Below are 15221 nucleotides of genomic sequence, written 5' to 3' on the forward strand. Positions count from 1 at the left end.
ATAATTCACACTGTCTTACCATGATTCAGTTACCATAAATACCATATACTTACTACAATGCCAGGCACTGAGGGGGAAGCAGAATATAATCCCAGGCCAGCACCACCCCAAAAGCTGATGCCTATTCTGTTCATTTAAGATTAGCCCCATGTCAGTGTAAGCCTCTCATATGTAAACTGCAGCTTTGTTTTAATTAGAAGCATTTATCTGCCAGTCTACATGGAAAGGACACTGCTGCTCTTCTATTAGATCAGCCCTACTTTACAGACAGTACAAGGTATCTAGGGGCATGTTATGTATCACATCTACACTCAGTAACTTGCCTAGATACTTAAGTCTGCTCAGGAATTATGCAGAAACGAATAAATAGGTTGATTTGAAGCTCCAAAGAAAATCTTCCATTCACTTGTTTTATTCCAAAAAGTTAAGAGTGTGTGAACAACAAGCAGAAAAGATCTGGGCTTTTCAGACTACCAACTAGGAAAACTACCATTGGCCCTATGTGTCTGGTAAACTGTGCAACAAATAAACCAGATAACATTTTACTATACTGAGATATTCAGTGTTGCCATCATTTTGTAGCATATAGATGCTCACCAGTCAAAATTATGTTGGGAAATGAGATGTGTTCAGCCTGATGTTCTTCAGGGAAAGTCTTTGCTTCAAACAAAATAGGGGTAAAATATTTTTGAGAAGAGGGAGAAAGAATATGAGCACTTTCTTGGATATTTGCATGCTGACACTCACACTTGAAAGACCTCTCTTTTTAACCCTCCTCACTTAACACCCACAAGGGGAAAAAACGTTTCTGTTTCTATACTAAGTATGAAAAGCCTGTAGAGACAGACTTTAACACTCAGCAGCTCCTCCTGGGACAAGATGGTAAAGACCCACTCAGTAAAAATACAGTCAATGCAACAAGAGACACTAGGCCAAAGGAGTCTATCCTTCTTTCACCTAGGAGCATAATTTTCATACCTTGTTCATCACTTAGTCCCAGCTGTCCTGAGCTGTTCTTCCCCCAGCCAAACACAGCTCCTGAGAGAGAAAGGGCAAAACTGTGGGCTCCACCTGCAGCAACCTGAGCCAAAGGGATCCCATCAAGAGACTTGACATGCTGTGGACTGGCTTGGGAGGGACATTCTTTGCCCAAGCCCAGCTGACCATAGCTGTTCTGCCCCCATGTGAAGAACTGGCCATCTGAAACAAGGAAAGAAAGAGAATGGTGGGTGAAAGTTAGCCAACAGAAAAGCAAGTTTGCCAAAATTAAAAAGAAACAGATCTGGAGGCTTCGCTCCCACCCAAGCCTCATGATGAAAAGAAAAAAGCAAAATCAAGAGAGACATTCTTTGCTAAAAAAAAAGAGCATGGCCTGAAGCCATGGCAAATAAACCAGGCAAACACACAAGCAACTAAGTGCAAAATACAAAATACAACTGCTGTAACAAACAGTGCAACAAAAAACAGTTCACATTTCACATGAGAGTAACAGCCAAGGAAAATTTCAACACAAAGAAATTAATTACACACACATTTTTCTAAATCAAGATGGAAAGCTTTCAAGCATTCCTGCCATCATTCACCAGTGAAACAGTGGGTGGTCTGTGTGTAATGTTTTCTTTCTTCACAGTATTGGCAAAGCTCTTCTTCAATATTCATGGTACCTGATCCATTTTATAGCATCCCATTTGGCCTGAAAGCAGTCAGGACATGGGATGTCCTTGATTTATTATGCAGAAATATGCAGTCTTGGACACTGTGCAAAATAACAGCACAAATTTTGGTAATTAATAACGGATGTTACACTACCTGCTGCCAGAGCCAGGCAATGCCAATTTCCACAGGAAACCTGCAGTACGGTCTGTTGGTTCAATTTCTTTATCAACATAAAGATGACGACACTATTTTAGAATGAGTCCACAAATACTGTATCACCTTAGATAAAAATTACCATTTCCACTCAGATATTTGTTGTATATATATACAAAATCTATGGTTTCGAGACTGAGTAACAGTGTCTTGAAGGCAATACAGATCCATACATAACAGATGCAAATCTATGGAGACCTCTAGACACTTGACTAGTAACTCAAATACATTTCCTGCTATAACACTGGATCCAACCAGCTGGAAATGGTGAAAATAGCTGGTTCTTGGTGTCTCTTTCACTATTATTTTTCAGGCACTGACAATTTTCATGCTGTTATGGGCCTAGCAGTTCCAGTGAGTTACAGCACCAAACCCTCTTCAGTGCTTCGTACAGAGAATAGCATGTCAAAGGTTCAGGTTATTCTACAAAAATGTTATTTTTACAATGGCACTATCACATTGCTATGTGAGCCTCTCTGTGTCTGTTTTATCAGAACTACATGCAAGTTAAGGACTGTCTTCCCACAGAGCCCTTCAGCTCGAATGTAATTTTTTTTGTAATTGAAACTCTTCCTTTAAATACTATTTTGACAATGACAGCTATCCTAGAGAGACATCCCAAACTTCTCCTCTGCACTGGATATGCAGTGGCAGACCAAATGAGAGACTGCATCTGTTGTTAACATAGCATGATAAAACACCATGAAGTACAAACAGCATTTCTGTTTTTAAGGACTCTTTCATGCACCACCTTTTTCTGTACAAAACACTGTGGCATTTCTTATGGAGGAAGCTAAGCACGCTCCAATTTTCTTTTCCATACCTCAACCACCCATGGGCAGAAAGTCTGTTCTGCCCAAACCTCCTGAGGACTTGCAGTGCTCAGGGAGCACCAGAACAGCAGTGAAAAGGAAAAGGAATCACCTTCATCCCAACATGAGAGGGGCCCTATTCCTGCCACACTGAGAGAAAGCAAACCTCCCAAGGTGAGCAACCCTTGATGCATCACCTCCAAGGAGCTTCCCTGAGGAAAGCTGAGCCTGTTAAATGCTTACCTTGGTACTGTCACTGCATCTTCTATAGTGGTGAGCCCCAGCTGTCCGTCACTGCCGGCACCCCAGGAAAAGAGCTGGCCCTGGTTGCTGAGGGCCACACTGTGTGACTCCCCACAGGCCATGTGCACGATGTGCTGCCCGGCCAGCGCCCCAATTTGCTCTGAGGGAAACAGAGGGAAAATGTCTCTGATCACAGCACTCATCTCACAGTGACACACGGACACCAGGTCTGGGCAAATCCGCCTGCAAAGCCATTCAGGTAAGTGCGCTGATCCCCAATTTAGTTTTAAAACACATCCTACAGGAGAAAAACCACCAGGTTTACCAAAAATATGTCACTGCTGAGCTGTTCTGAAAGCCTGGTTTGAAGATCACAGAAGGCAGGCAGGTATACATGTCTCAAGCACAATGACAGCCAGCGTCAGTGACACAGGAAAACCTATCGGGTTATTCAAGAACAGATATCCCAGATTTGATGTTTTCACACTCACTTTTGATTCCGGGATCATCCAACACTGAGAAGATAGCAGACCCTGTAAAACATATTTGACCTTCCACAGCTCTCATGTCCAATGAAGATGAGTCATCCACAAAGCTAGATGTCATCCACAACCCATCCACCACACCTTGATTTATTGCTTGATGTGTATGTGTTACAACATCCTCCATGGTAATCTTGGAACAAGTTTGAACCTATCAACCTATGCCTATCACTGCCAAACACTCATTAAAAAAAGTACCATATAAAGGAAGAAAAATGAGATGAAGGAATAAAAATTAAAAAATCATCACTCAAGTCCTCTGGAAGACAACCCACAATTGACTTTTCATCATTACATCATGTTAGGCAACTGAAGCAGATTTGACAACTACTCTAAAAACATCTATAACCAAATCTTACTCATTACACAATTTTTACAAATGGGCATGAAGAAAGTCTTGTTTTTCAATAAAACATTGGCAATACTACACAACTGATGGCGAAGCTCCCTGCATGCCAGCCAGAGCAAAGTTGTTTTACTTTTTTCTTCCCTGAGCGAATACAAGTGTTCCAGGTGGATGAACAAAGATTTTACCCTGTAAGCTACAAGGCAGTGATCAGTATTACTGAAATCCCACTTGCCTGGGGCATGAGAGGAAAGGGTCATTACATGCCATTCCATGAAAATGATATCCCACATCACAGGCATCCAGAAATCATTAACACACTTAGCACCAAAACCTGATTAGCAATTAATCTACATGCCTTAAATGAGCTTAGAAAAAGGTACCCCTAGGATGGCTTGCCTTCTATATCTGGGAATGAGAAAATGAGGAGAAAAATCCCTAATGGATGTTATTGAAGAAAAGGGTGACAGTTATTTAAATACGTATTCTAGCCAAGGAAAATGCCACCTGAACGTGTGCTTCATTTCACTCAAAATACTTAAAGGCAACAGAGGCGCAGTATACAAGTAACAAGCACACAAACATCTTAGGAGGGCTTGAGACTTGCCATCCAATAACACCCTTGGTCCTGCAGCTCTTTCCAGCAGCACTGATTTCACCCAGTCCCACTGCCAGTGCAGAGACACAGCCTGGTTTGAGGGTGGTAACTCTGTTTAGACACACAGCTTCCCACTTGGGCCCACAAGCACCCAACTATAGCACTGCTTGGCAGTCTGGTTTATGTTCATTTACATATATATATAAATGAGGGAACCTATTTTTATCTGAGAGCTCTAAACAACCATGAGCTGTAAGGGCTGATCAAGGTCAATGACAAATAGCAGACAAGGTATCTCAGCAGCACACATGACTTTGGTCTCTTCCTGTCAGACATCCAGCAAGACAAACATTACCTGCTGCACTGTAGGACACACCACCTCAGTTCAGACAGGTGTGTTTCTGTACTGGGACCTGAAGGTCCAGAACTAAAGCAGCTGCTGGAGAGAATCATGCCATCAAAAGGAGAGGAGGATGAAGCCATCCACTTCTCCAAAGAAAACCCTTTGATTTATGAACCCATCACTTTATCACTTCACCCTTGCTGGAAGGGTGCACTGAGACTTGGCTGTTACCCAAAGCACCTGAGCTCCTAAAAGTGGTCACAAAGTCACCAACCAGCCCCACTTCCAAAGCTGCTCCCTGCACACTGCCAAACACACCAGGGGACATCATGAGTCCAACAAAACAGCAAGCATGGACAATATGGGGTGCTGGGGCACCTATAGCAGAGACTGTTTTCCTAACTACATCACCCTGTTTTTGAAGACTTTTCTAAGCCTTCTGAATTGTCCTTCATATTGGAGTTAGAATTTTCACCTTCTCACACTTTCTACCATTAACAATAGCCTTGTTTTGCTAACTGTCCTTCATTGTTTACATATTTTTAGGTAGGAGGAGAAAGTTGATGGACAGTTGGCTTGACCAATGTGGTTTGAGAGGTGGGATTCCATCCCCCAATCCACAGGCACCTTAGGAAATGTATAAAATTGAGTTTTGTAAATAAACTAGCCTTTTTCCTGCTTTGATCATCACCATGTCCTTGTGCGGTTCTTTAGTGTCGACTACGACAACTACAGGCATGTAAAACACTTCCCTGGGAAAGCAGTATTTGCCACAGTAAGTCTTATTTCCTGCAGGAGCTGACCCTGATTCACTGAAGCACCTTGGGGAGGTGACAGAAGACTCCACTGACCAAAAATTAGCATCAGGAGCTGGACAAGGTAGGACTGACCAAAGTAGTACTGCAAATAGAGAAAGAGTGCCTTGAGGTATGTGGCTGTGGCAAGGACTTCACACACTGGGACACTGAGAGGACACCCAATAGGTTTAGAAATCCGAGGTTGTTTCAGTCCCCACTGACTCCATCTGAAGTTTCATTTGGCAACACAAATGTGACCTTGCACTACATGCCATCCCAAGAGACAAATAAATACCAACTTGTTTTTGAAAGGCTGCCCTGTGTCACTGAAAGCCTTCAGTGACTGCACTGCTCACCAATGGAACAGAGTACACTGTCACCTGGGCTCACTGGATAACCATAGACAGAAAAAAACCCCATGCCTGTCTTGAAGATGAAGCTCTTTGCCTTTAGAAAGGTGCATGTGTGGCCCATCTTACCACAACACATTCCTAAGACCCTGTCAATAGCAGTTTGCCTGAAAAGTCACAAAGAAATGTAAATGCCAAATAGTTTTAAGTTTTGTACACTCACACATGTTTCTTTCCAGAGATGGAAAAAGTCAGCCTTCTCCTGGGATCACAGGCTGCCCAGGCAGTCCAACAAGGGTGTCAGTTCACTGTCAGTTGCCAAGTCACTGAATGTACCATCTCTCAGCTTACACAGGATATCAAAAACATCTATCTGACAACTATTTCTCTTTTGACCTTCCATCCCCTCCTCACATCAAAATATTAGATGTTTTAGTGGTTAGCATACATTTAACTTCCAAAGCATCACAACACCATTATTCACTCCTTAGAGAAGATGTATCACTGCACTGAGATGCAGCGTACAAAAGGTGAAGTTTATTCTTAGTATTGTGTCTTGTGTAATTGACGAATAAAACCAGTCAAGTGGGGCTTAACAGGCAAAATTATCTACAAAGCTAAGCAGAACAAAACCCTGAAAGCAACAGGGAAGGGCTGAAGCAGTTATGCAATACAGTGTTTCAACACCTCATAAAACTTTCAAAAAACAAAAACTCCTAAGTTCCAAGAAGTAGACACTGACACAATCCTTTCTTCCTGAAGCTGTCAGCGATCTCAAAACAGCACCAATGCTTAAAATTCATTTATCAGATCTTCATGTCTGGTGGAGTTCCAGCTTTGATTTCTCTCTTCTGTCACATTAACCTGTGGATCTCAACACAAATAGGTATATTAAGGTTTGACTTTTTCTGGTTTTAACCCTGTTAGATTTTTTCATAAAATACACTGGAGTAAAGAAGGAGGCAAAATGTCTTCAGGACAGCCCATCTGTGAATGGTGACAGGCCTGCTTCCCAGGACTGCTCCTGTGTTTTCTTGGTTTGCAAGGACGCTCCAGCGGAAGTTGAGGATAAGTGGTGTATGTTTCTACAACTCAACTTTCTGACAATCAGTGCATTTAGCTTGAAGGTTTGGGAACGGCAATAAAGCTGGGACAAGAATGAAAACCCCTAACAAGCCCACCATCAGTCCATAGCTTCCCTATTTATAAAACAGGGCCCATGCTTTGCCCCTACATCTTTGGAAAGCTATACAGGATCTTCAGTGTCTGCAACTGCTAGAAGCACAAAGCACTCACTTATACTGCTCTAATTAGAATGCACAGGAAATGAATGATTAATTAGCTGTCCTACTCCTAGTAATTTTATCAGAGAGTTGGTACACCCTCTCTATGTATAGCTTCCAGCTGCTCACAAGACAGACTTTTGCTAGAGGACAGGGCAAAATCTTTCAGCCATATGTGTACCAGGATGCACAGGAACAGCACCAGATGGCTTCTACTGCCTGGAAAATACAGAAAAACCATCAGTCCGGAGGTTACACCTTCAGTGGCAAAATCTGAATTTCTGGTCAGAAGCTGTATCTTGGAAGAGTTTCAAGTGATTCCAGTCTGCTTGGACATCTGGCCAAAACTCTTCACTGACTCCCTAGCTTGACAATAAGCAACTCAGAGCATTTGCTCATCTTGGTTGTTTGTCTGCAAGGAAAGTGCTCACAGATTCTCAAAAATAGGTGTCTTACTAGCTTGCCCAGATAAGAGAAGGTGGTAGAAACACAAGAAAGAAAGAAACAGGTAAGCTAAGGTAAGAAATGCCTCTGGGTTAAATGCTAGCAGCTTGCAAGTCTGAGGATAGATGAGCCAATTTCTTTGCATTGCCGTGCTTGTTAATATAGTCCACATTCACACTGAGGATGCGTGAGCATTGTGCAACCCAGATCTAAAAATCAGAAGTGTGAGATACAATGTGTCAACACACAAGGCAGATGAATATTTAATCAGACATCAACAGCAACCTAAATTTTACCTGTATAATCTTTCTATTCTTTGAGTACTGAAAAGCTGTAATTCTTAAAGGAAAGGAGCAGAGTTCTCTCCTTTTAGAGATGAATTGCACCAACACATTACACCATCTAACAAGGTGACACTAACAGCATTAGCACTTAGGGAAGACTGATTCAACAGCCAAAAACTCCATAAAAATCTGCTGCTGCCTTCAACAAGCACCACAAGAAAATCAGAAAAACATCATGGCCCAAATTTATCAGTCACCACCATTTTATTAAGCCACTGTACAAAAATCAAGTAAGCAACAATGGATGTACCAAACGCCCTGATAAGATTTTTATACATTAATTAGTAAACTTCAGCTGACTCCCCAGTCTCCAATGGCACACCCCAGAGACTTTTCTGCATATGGATATCCTGGCTCTACTTCTAGGCTGTGATGAGCTTCATGATTTCAGTCCTAATGAAGTCAGCTGAATATTAAGACATGTCTAAATGTTTTAAAGAAACTAGAAAAAGAGAAAACCAAAGTGCAACAATCAATTGCAATTGAAAGTAATTGAAATTTTTAACTTTGAAATTGAAAGTGCGCTGAGAGAGGATATCTCCCTCCCCTTACAAAAGTTTCTCCTTTTTTTTGTCAGCATAACTTCCATGTCCTAGCTATTCATTGTTTTTATCAGTATTAGCAGTAAAATACCAGCTATTTAATCAGTAGCAGCACAAGTACACTCACCAGCTTTTCCAGAAAACATCATCCCCAGAGGAAGTGTGATTCTGCCACTTGGAAACTAGTAATTGGGGAGGGAGAAATCATGGTGTTTGCCAAGGCCTTTTTGCCCCTTCCCCTCTCCCTTAAAGCTCCCAAGAAGGACCTTCTGATTTCCCTCTGCCCACTTTCAACTCTGACCACCTCAGCATCCCATACTCCTAGCTGTCATGGGAAACATCTGGAGTCCTGGACCAGGATAAAGAAATCAGAGTGTATAAACCACTTAAACTAAACACACTTTGCAAAGCTGTCATGTGCTTTTTGAAAACATAATCTAACCCAGTCAGCTGAAACTGCTCCTGTGGCTTCACTCACAACAGCTCTGCAGGCTGTGGTTTGTCAGCAGTAAAATCAGAGGAAGGTGCACAGGGAGGAGGCCAGGATTGCTGGACAGTTTCAAGAACACACCTTGGTGACTACAGTCTCTGGCATGGCCAGGCAGATGAGACACAACACGTAGACAGCTGGAACCACCCTGCCTGACACCAGCTCCGCAATTTCACCTTCCTGCTCTTTGCAGAGCGTCTCTCAGAAGGTATTACACTCTTGTTGTATCTTGTGCTCAGATTACCTGACACTATTGCACACAAGAGTGTGAGAAACACTGTGCTCTGCACCTGCACAGCATCAGACTACAAGAGCAAACCCCATGGGGAGACCACATCCCCACCATATGATAGCTATCCTCGCTATCTGCCTGCTGCTCTCACCTACATATGGCTGCACACCTTATGCTCAAACCTCTCTCAGCATAGGGCAAAAACTTTGAAGCATGGAACAAGCAATGTTTACATCAAAATGTAACATCCTCTGACTTTCAACACCTTAAGTTTACTATATCCATGGAGAAGGCTGGGTTTTACAAGTCCGGTTTGCAAACCTTGAGGTCTTCCTTTCCTGAACTTCGTGAATTGTGCTACGCTTGCAGCAGAAAGCAGAGCAGTATGAAGAAAAGCCTGATCAGAGAGACAGACAACAGCAGTACTGAAGTTGATAAGACTGATAATTTGGTTATAAGGGAGGAAATGTAAACAGACAGTAGACTCACTGGATGAAAAATAAGTGTGGGCGGAAGACAGCAAAGGACAGAGGACAGACCAAAGCAGGTGACACTCCCCCAGAACACTGTTGATCACAGTGGTGACAACACAGTCCATAGATAAAGGCTGAGAAGTTCCAAGTAACTAAAGATTCTGCAGTCTCCTTTCATCCAGATACTAGTGATTCTTATCGAGATGATGATTTACCTGCACAACACGTGGTACTGCTCATTTATCTATTCAGCATGGCTACTTACAGTCTTAAATCTGAGAGGCTGGCTCAGTTGTTAACACTGCCTTCACTTTATAAAGCTGTTTCTGGTCATGTCAAGGCAGGAATGCAAGAGCAAGAAGTGAGAGGCCACCGTGACATCCCAGGGTGTCACTTCACATATGCTTTGCCAGCTACTCCCCCTCACAGCTGTGAGCAGACATCTACCCAGAGAAAGCAAAGCCCTTCCTCAGGCACAGACAGAAAGCCCTCCCCACTTTGCTGCCTTTTGTCTAGAGGACACAGCCTCTCTGAAGAGCTATAAATGCAGACTGGCATGGGCACAGACAGCTGGAGCGGGCTCTTGGAAAGGGCTGCTGAGGCACAGAGAGCTTCAGTTTGACAAGCATCAGCTGGCAGAGGGAAGAATCCACCTTCAGACCCCAGGGGTAAACTAGTAAGGATAGTTCTTCCAAAGAAATAAAACACCATGAGTTGCTAAAGAAACACAGGGAAAACATGTTCAGAAAACCCAGAGAGAGCACATTTTCCTCCTCAGGCTATGGCAGAGAGCTGTAAAGATGTCATTGAGCCAGGCTTGCTGACCACTGGCAGGCAGCATAGAAGCTGTGGCTGGTCCATGACTGCTTGGGAGAAATCCCCAAGGTCTACCATGTATAACCGAGAAAATCCCACACCTCCAAGGCAGCAAGGTGGGCAGGATGCACTAAACCTCGGCACGACACTGAGTGTGGGAATATACAAGACAGAGAGTCAAACAGACTTGATTAGCATAGCTAGTTTGATAACCAAGATGCCATGGCAAGAACAAACAGAACTGTGAAAATTACAGGAGATGGGATTACACCTGCTTACAGGAAGAGAGAAGATTCAATCAACTTCTGCAAACAAAGAGATATTGTAAAATGCATGAGTTGTCTGTGTGATTTTTAACCTGATTATTGTAGTAGAAATTATTAACCTGTTTGAAATAGTATATAAGCTTTTGGGAAACCTGAGTAAAATGGAATTCTGATCACCGAATCAGTCTTCCCGTCTCTCTATCAATCGTCAATAATTGGTGCTCCATGTGACTGGAGAAGGACCGGCTAGCTGATGGCAATTGACAACGCCCCTGGAACTGATGACGGTGAGAGAACCGAGTTTGGGCCCACAATCGCCTGTAGGCTGCAACATGACAGGTGAGCCAAGGGAACTCAAAGTATGGGACAGGGAATGTCCAATGAGAGATGTAATGAAACCATGCTAGCCTTTCTGAGCAAGCATGAATCCTCTATCCTAAAGCACGACTTTAAGTCACTTCCACACGTGTTCCCCAATATTTTTACTCTCTGCTACTGGGACAAGGTCGGCATAAAACTCTACGACCTGGCTATGCTGCCTGGCCATGAACCAGAGCTACGCTTGCTTCCTGCTTGGAGGGCGGTCATAGACGCGATAAAATAAGAGGGGGAGAGTGACACAATCCTGTATCCCTCCAAGGGTCTCAGCTAGCTCAGCCCTTCTCAGGCCTAACAGGATTATATCAAGAAAGACAGGACAAGGATTCAAAAGAGGCTCTCTTACCCTTTTAGCTGCAAGTCCTTTATTCCAGGTTGATGTCCCGGGAGAGAGAGAGCTCCCGGGGGACAGGGGACCCTTTATCTCAGGGTCTCTGAGGGAGGGGCTAGCTGGCACACAGCCAATGGGGTCAGAAGGGGAAGGAAGGGTCAGACTACATGACAGGAGTTCCAGGGGTCCCTGAGGGAGAAGAAACCATTTCCCCAGGGGGATGTAACATCTCCTCCTTTTTTTGTTTAAAAAGATACAGAGAGAAGTTCTCACATTCTGTTTAACACGGAGTGTGGGTTTCCCACCACTTATGGTTGGTAGGGAGACCGGTCCTCTTTAGGTTTGCCAACTCTATATGGTTGACTTCTGAGGTAGAAGATATGAGGCCATTAATAGCCTTGAAAATCAAACAGCGTAGGATTCCGAATGCTATGGTTACAAGGAAAAGGATAACAAAAAGTAACAAAATTGTTTTGACTACAGAAGTCCACCACCCAGTGAATCCCCAGCCCTTGAACAGTTCCTTGATCCAATCTTCTGATTCTTGCTTCACTTGTCCGATCATGTTGTTCATGCTTCGGAGGGCAGCATGGATGTTTGGAGCCTTTGAGGACAAATTCATGCAACAGAGTCCTTCAAATTCCTGGCATTCATGTCCATGCAATAGCAAGAGATAATCGATAGCAGCACGGTTCTGGATCGTGGCCTGTCTGGTAATCTCCTCGTCTTCTAGGAGGGAGCTGATGGCGATGGATGTTAAATTAGCCTGCTTGACCACCCAGCACTCTAGTTGGCCCAATTCACCTAGAGCTTTGGCTGCTGCTACCCACGGAAGAAACAGGGATACAGCAACTCTTTTTGACTTTGCCCAATGAAAAATGTCTGAATTACAATTTGGGTCCAAATTGTCAGCACTCCTTTTTTGAATTTTGTCAGCCGATTTGTTTTTGTGTGTCCATTCACGAATTAAAGTTTGGTTGGGTGTCAACACGGACAATCGCCCTATGGTACATGGCCCTCCGAAAAGCCGGGATGGAATTCCTGCCCATGCCCGATCCCCACAAACCAAGAACAATCCTCTAGGGAGGCTCCTGGGTTTGGAGTGGGATGGGTTGTCTGATGCAATGTGGCTTATATTATGACACCACCTCTTTGCAGTAAATTCTCCCCGGAACTGCTTTATAAGGTGGTACTCGTCAGTGCTAGAGGGTTTTGGGATGACAGAGAAATGGATGCAGTATGTGGCAGGGGAGGAACCCAATAGTTCTAACTCCTGGGGTTCATGAGCTACCCTGGGCAAACCCTGCACCCATTCCGCTAAGGGGTTCATGGCAAACACGTCTTGCTTCTGATGATCTTTGTGTGGTTGTGGGGTGTGTGCCTCTGGGATTTCGTTGGACCTGTATTTGTCCAAGCCTGCTGGAAATTCTCCAGCCTGCAAAGGAATTCCTACCAGACAGGTAGACATAGGATTCTTAGCTGCTGCAGTGGACAAACATATGTTTTCTTGCTGAAGTGTCTGTGCCAGGGTTACCCAGACGTTCTGACGTGGCTGAGGGATGATCCATGCAGCTGCCAGACTGTTCAGCATTAGCAGGATGACAACTTGGATGGGGTTCATCATAGGGTTGAGTGGGAGGTAGGTTTTCTCTGGAAGGGAAAAATAAACATTTTTAAAACATGTTAAAAGTTCCTGTTTCTGCCAGAAGGAATCCACCTCTAAGGAGGATCTTTCTCTTCCATCCGGCGGCGTCTTCTCTTCGAAGCATCAGTCACTTGCTTCTCGTCCCCGTCTGCTGGAGCTGGATTTTTGGGGACAAAAGGTTTCACCCACTTCTGGGGAATCCACCGAGGGCCTGAGGGAGTAGCCACACATGCATAGCCACGACCCCAGGTCACAAGCTCATAGGGACCTCTGGTTTCCCATGTTTCAGGATCCCTAATCAAAACCGGTGGACGCTGAGACAATTTAAACTGATCACCACTGTTAAAATGACGTACCACAGGTGGACTCATGTTTTCAAATGAACAGTTTAGAAAATTGATGGTGAACATGGCTTTGCAGAGCTTCTGCTGTGGTGTCATCCACGAAGCCGAGCAGTTCTGCCTAGCCAGAACCTGTTTGAGCGTTTGGTGTGCACGCTCGATCACAGCTTGACCTGTGGGGGAGTGAGGGATGCCAGTTTTATGCTCCACTCCCCACTGCTGGACAAATTCTAGGAACTCCTTGGACACATACCCTGGGCCATTATCAGTTTTGATTGTTTTTGGAATTCCCAACACTGCAAAGGCTTGCACTAGGTGTTGCTTGGCATGTATGGATTTTTCTCCTGCGTGTGCAGAGGCATACACTGCACCTGAATATGTGTCAATGCTCACATGAACATATTTGAGGCGACCAAAACTAGGAATGTGTGTGATGTCTGTTTGCCATACCTCACAGCTGCCCAGGCCCCTGGGGTTTACCCCCATGCCCATCGATGGCATGACCTGGAGCTGGCAGTTCGGACAGGTACCTACAATGGCTCGAGCCTGGCTCCGTGTTAGTTGGAATTGTCGGATCAGGGCTGGCACATTTTGATGGTAATGTTGGTGACTCAGTTTTGCCTGCTGGAAGACATCAGGGAGATGTGCCTTTTCAACTGGTGCAGCAAGGGAGTCTGCCTGGCGATTCCCTTCTGCGATCTCACCTGGCAAATCAGTGTGTGACCTCACATGCATCACGTAAAACGGGTGCTGTCGATGAGAAACCAAATAGATTAGCTTTGAAAGCAACCTGAAGAGATGTTCATTCTCTATTTCTTTGAGCACAGCCTGCTCCGCTCTGGACACTACTCCCGCCACATATGCAGAGTCAGTCACCAAATTGATTGGTTCTGAGAACTTCTCAAAAGCTCTTACCACTGCGGCCAGTTCAGCCACTTGGGGGGATCCCTCCACAAACTCAACATCAGCTTCCCAATGCTGAGTCCGTGGGTTCCTCCAAGTCACGACGGACTTGTTTGAAGTACCCGATGCGTCTGTGAAGACTGTGAGAGCTTTGAGTGGTCTCCGACTCCTTTTCTCATGAGGAATAAGGTGGAATTCCTCATTGAACAACTTGTGGGACGGGGCATGGACTGATATTTGTCCCCTGTAGCTGTCCAGAGATAATTGGAGACTGGCATTGCTCTGCAGCAAATGCTCAAACATCTCTTTGGTCAATCTCTCAGGAGAGTTCTTTCCCTCCTCTGAAAGTCTGACCGGGAGGTGAATGCATGCAAAGTCACAACCTGCCAATTCACACAATCTTACCCTGGCCTTCCGAATCAGCTGTGCTATCAGCTCCTGTGGCTCTGTGATGGTCTTGGATCTTTGGTGGGAGAGGAAAACCCACTCTATTATCAACAGTGAATCTCTCTCTTCCTTGATCCACTGAAAGATCAAGCCATGCAGGTGTGGCAGTTTTCCTAGAACAATAAACTGGAAAGGCACCTTTGGCTCACACCGGTGAGCCTGTCTCTCTGACAAGGCTTTTTGTACCTTTTCGATTGCTGTCTTCGCCTCTGGGGTCAGCTCCCTGGGAGACGTCAGCTCCTTCTCCCCCTTCAATAAATTGAAGAGGGGTTCTAGATCTTGATTTGTGAGGCCTAGCCAGGGTCTTACCCAATTCAAGGACCCACACAGGGAGTGGAGATCTGCTAGAGTTTTTGGATTGCAGCCAATTTCTAAGCTCTGTGGAA

General features: G+C 44.4%; 1 protein-coding gene across 1 annotated transcript in view; it reads right to left on the reverse strand.

Moving 5' to 3' along the window:
* LOC134563442 (probable E3 ubiquitin-protein ligase HERC3) overlaps positions 1–15221 on the reverse strand; it is an 86813-nt gene that overhangs the window by 41856 nt on the left and 29736 nt on the right. Inside the window, 3 exon segments of the mRNA XM_063421359.1 lie at positions 979–1200; positions 1810–1886; positions 2925–3084. Coding sequence (XP_063277429.1) covers positions 979–1200; positions 1810–1886; positions 2925–3084 — 459 coding nt within the window.

The sequence above is a fragment of the Prinia subflava genome, chromosome W (assembly GCF_021018805.1).
Source record: "Prinia subflava isolate CZ2003 ecotype Zambia chromosome W, Cam_Psub_1.2, whole genome shotgun sequence".
NCBI classification, from domain to species: Eukaryota; Metazoa; Chordata; class Aves; order Passeriformes; family Cisticolidae; genus Prinia; species Prinia subflava.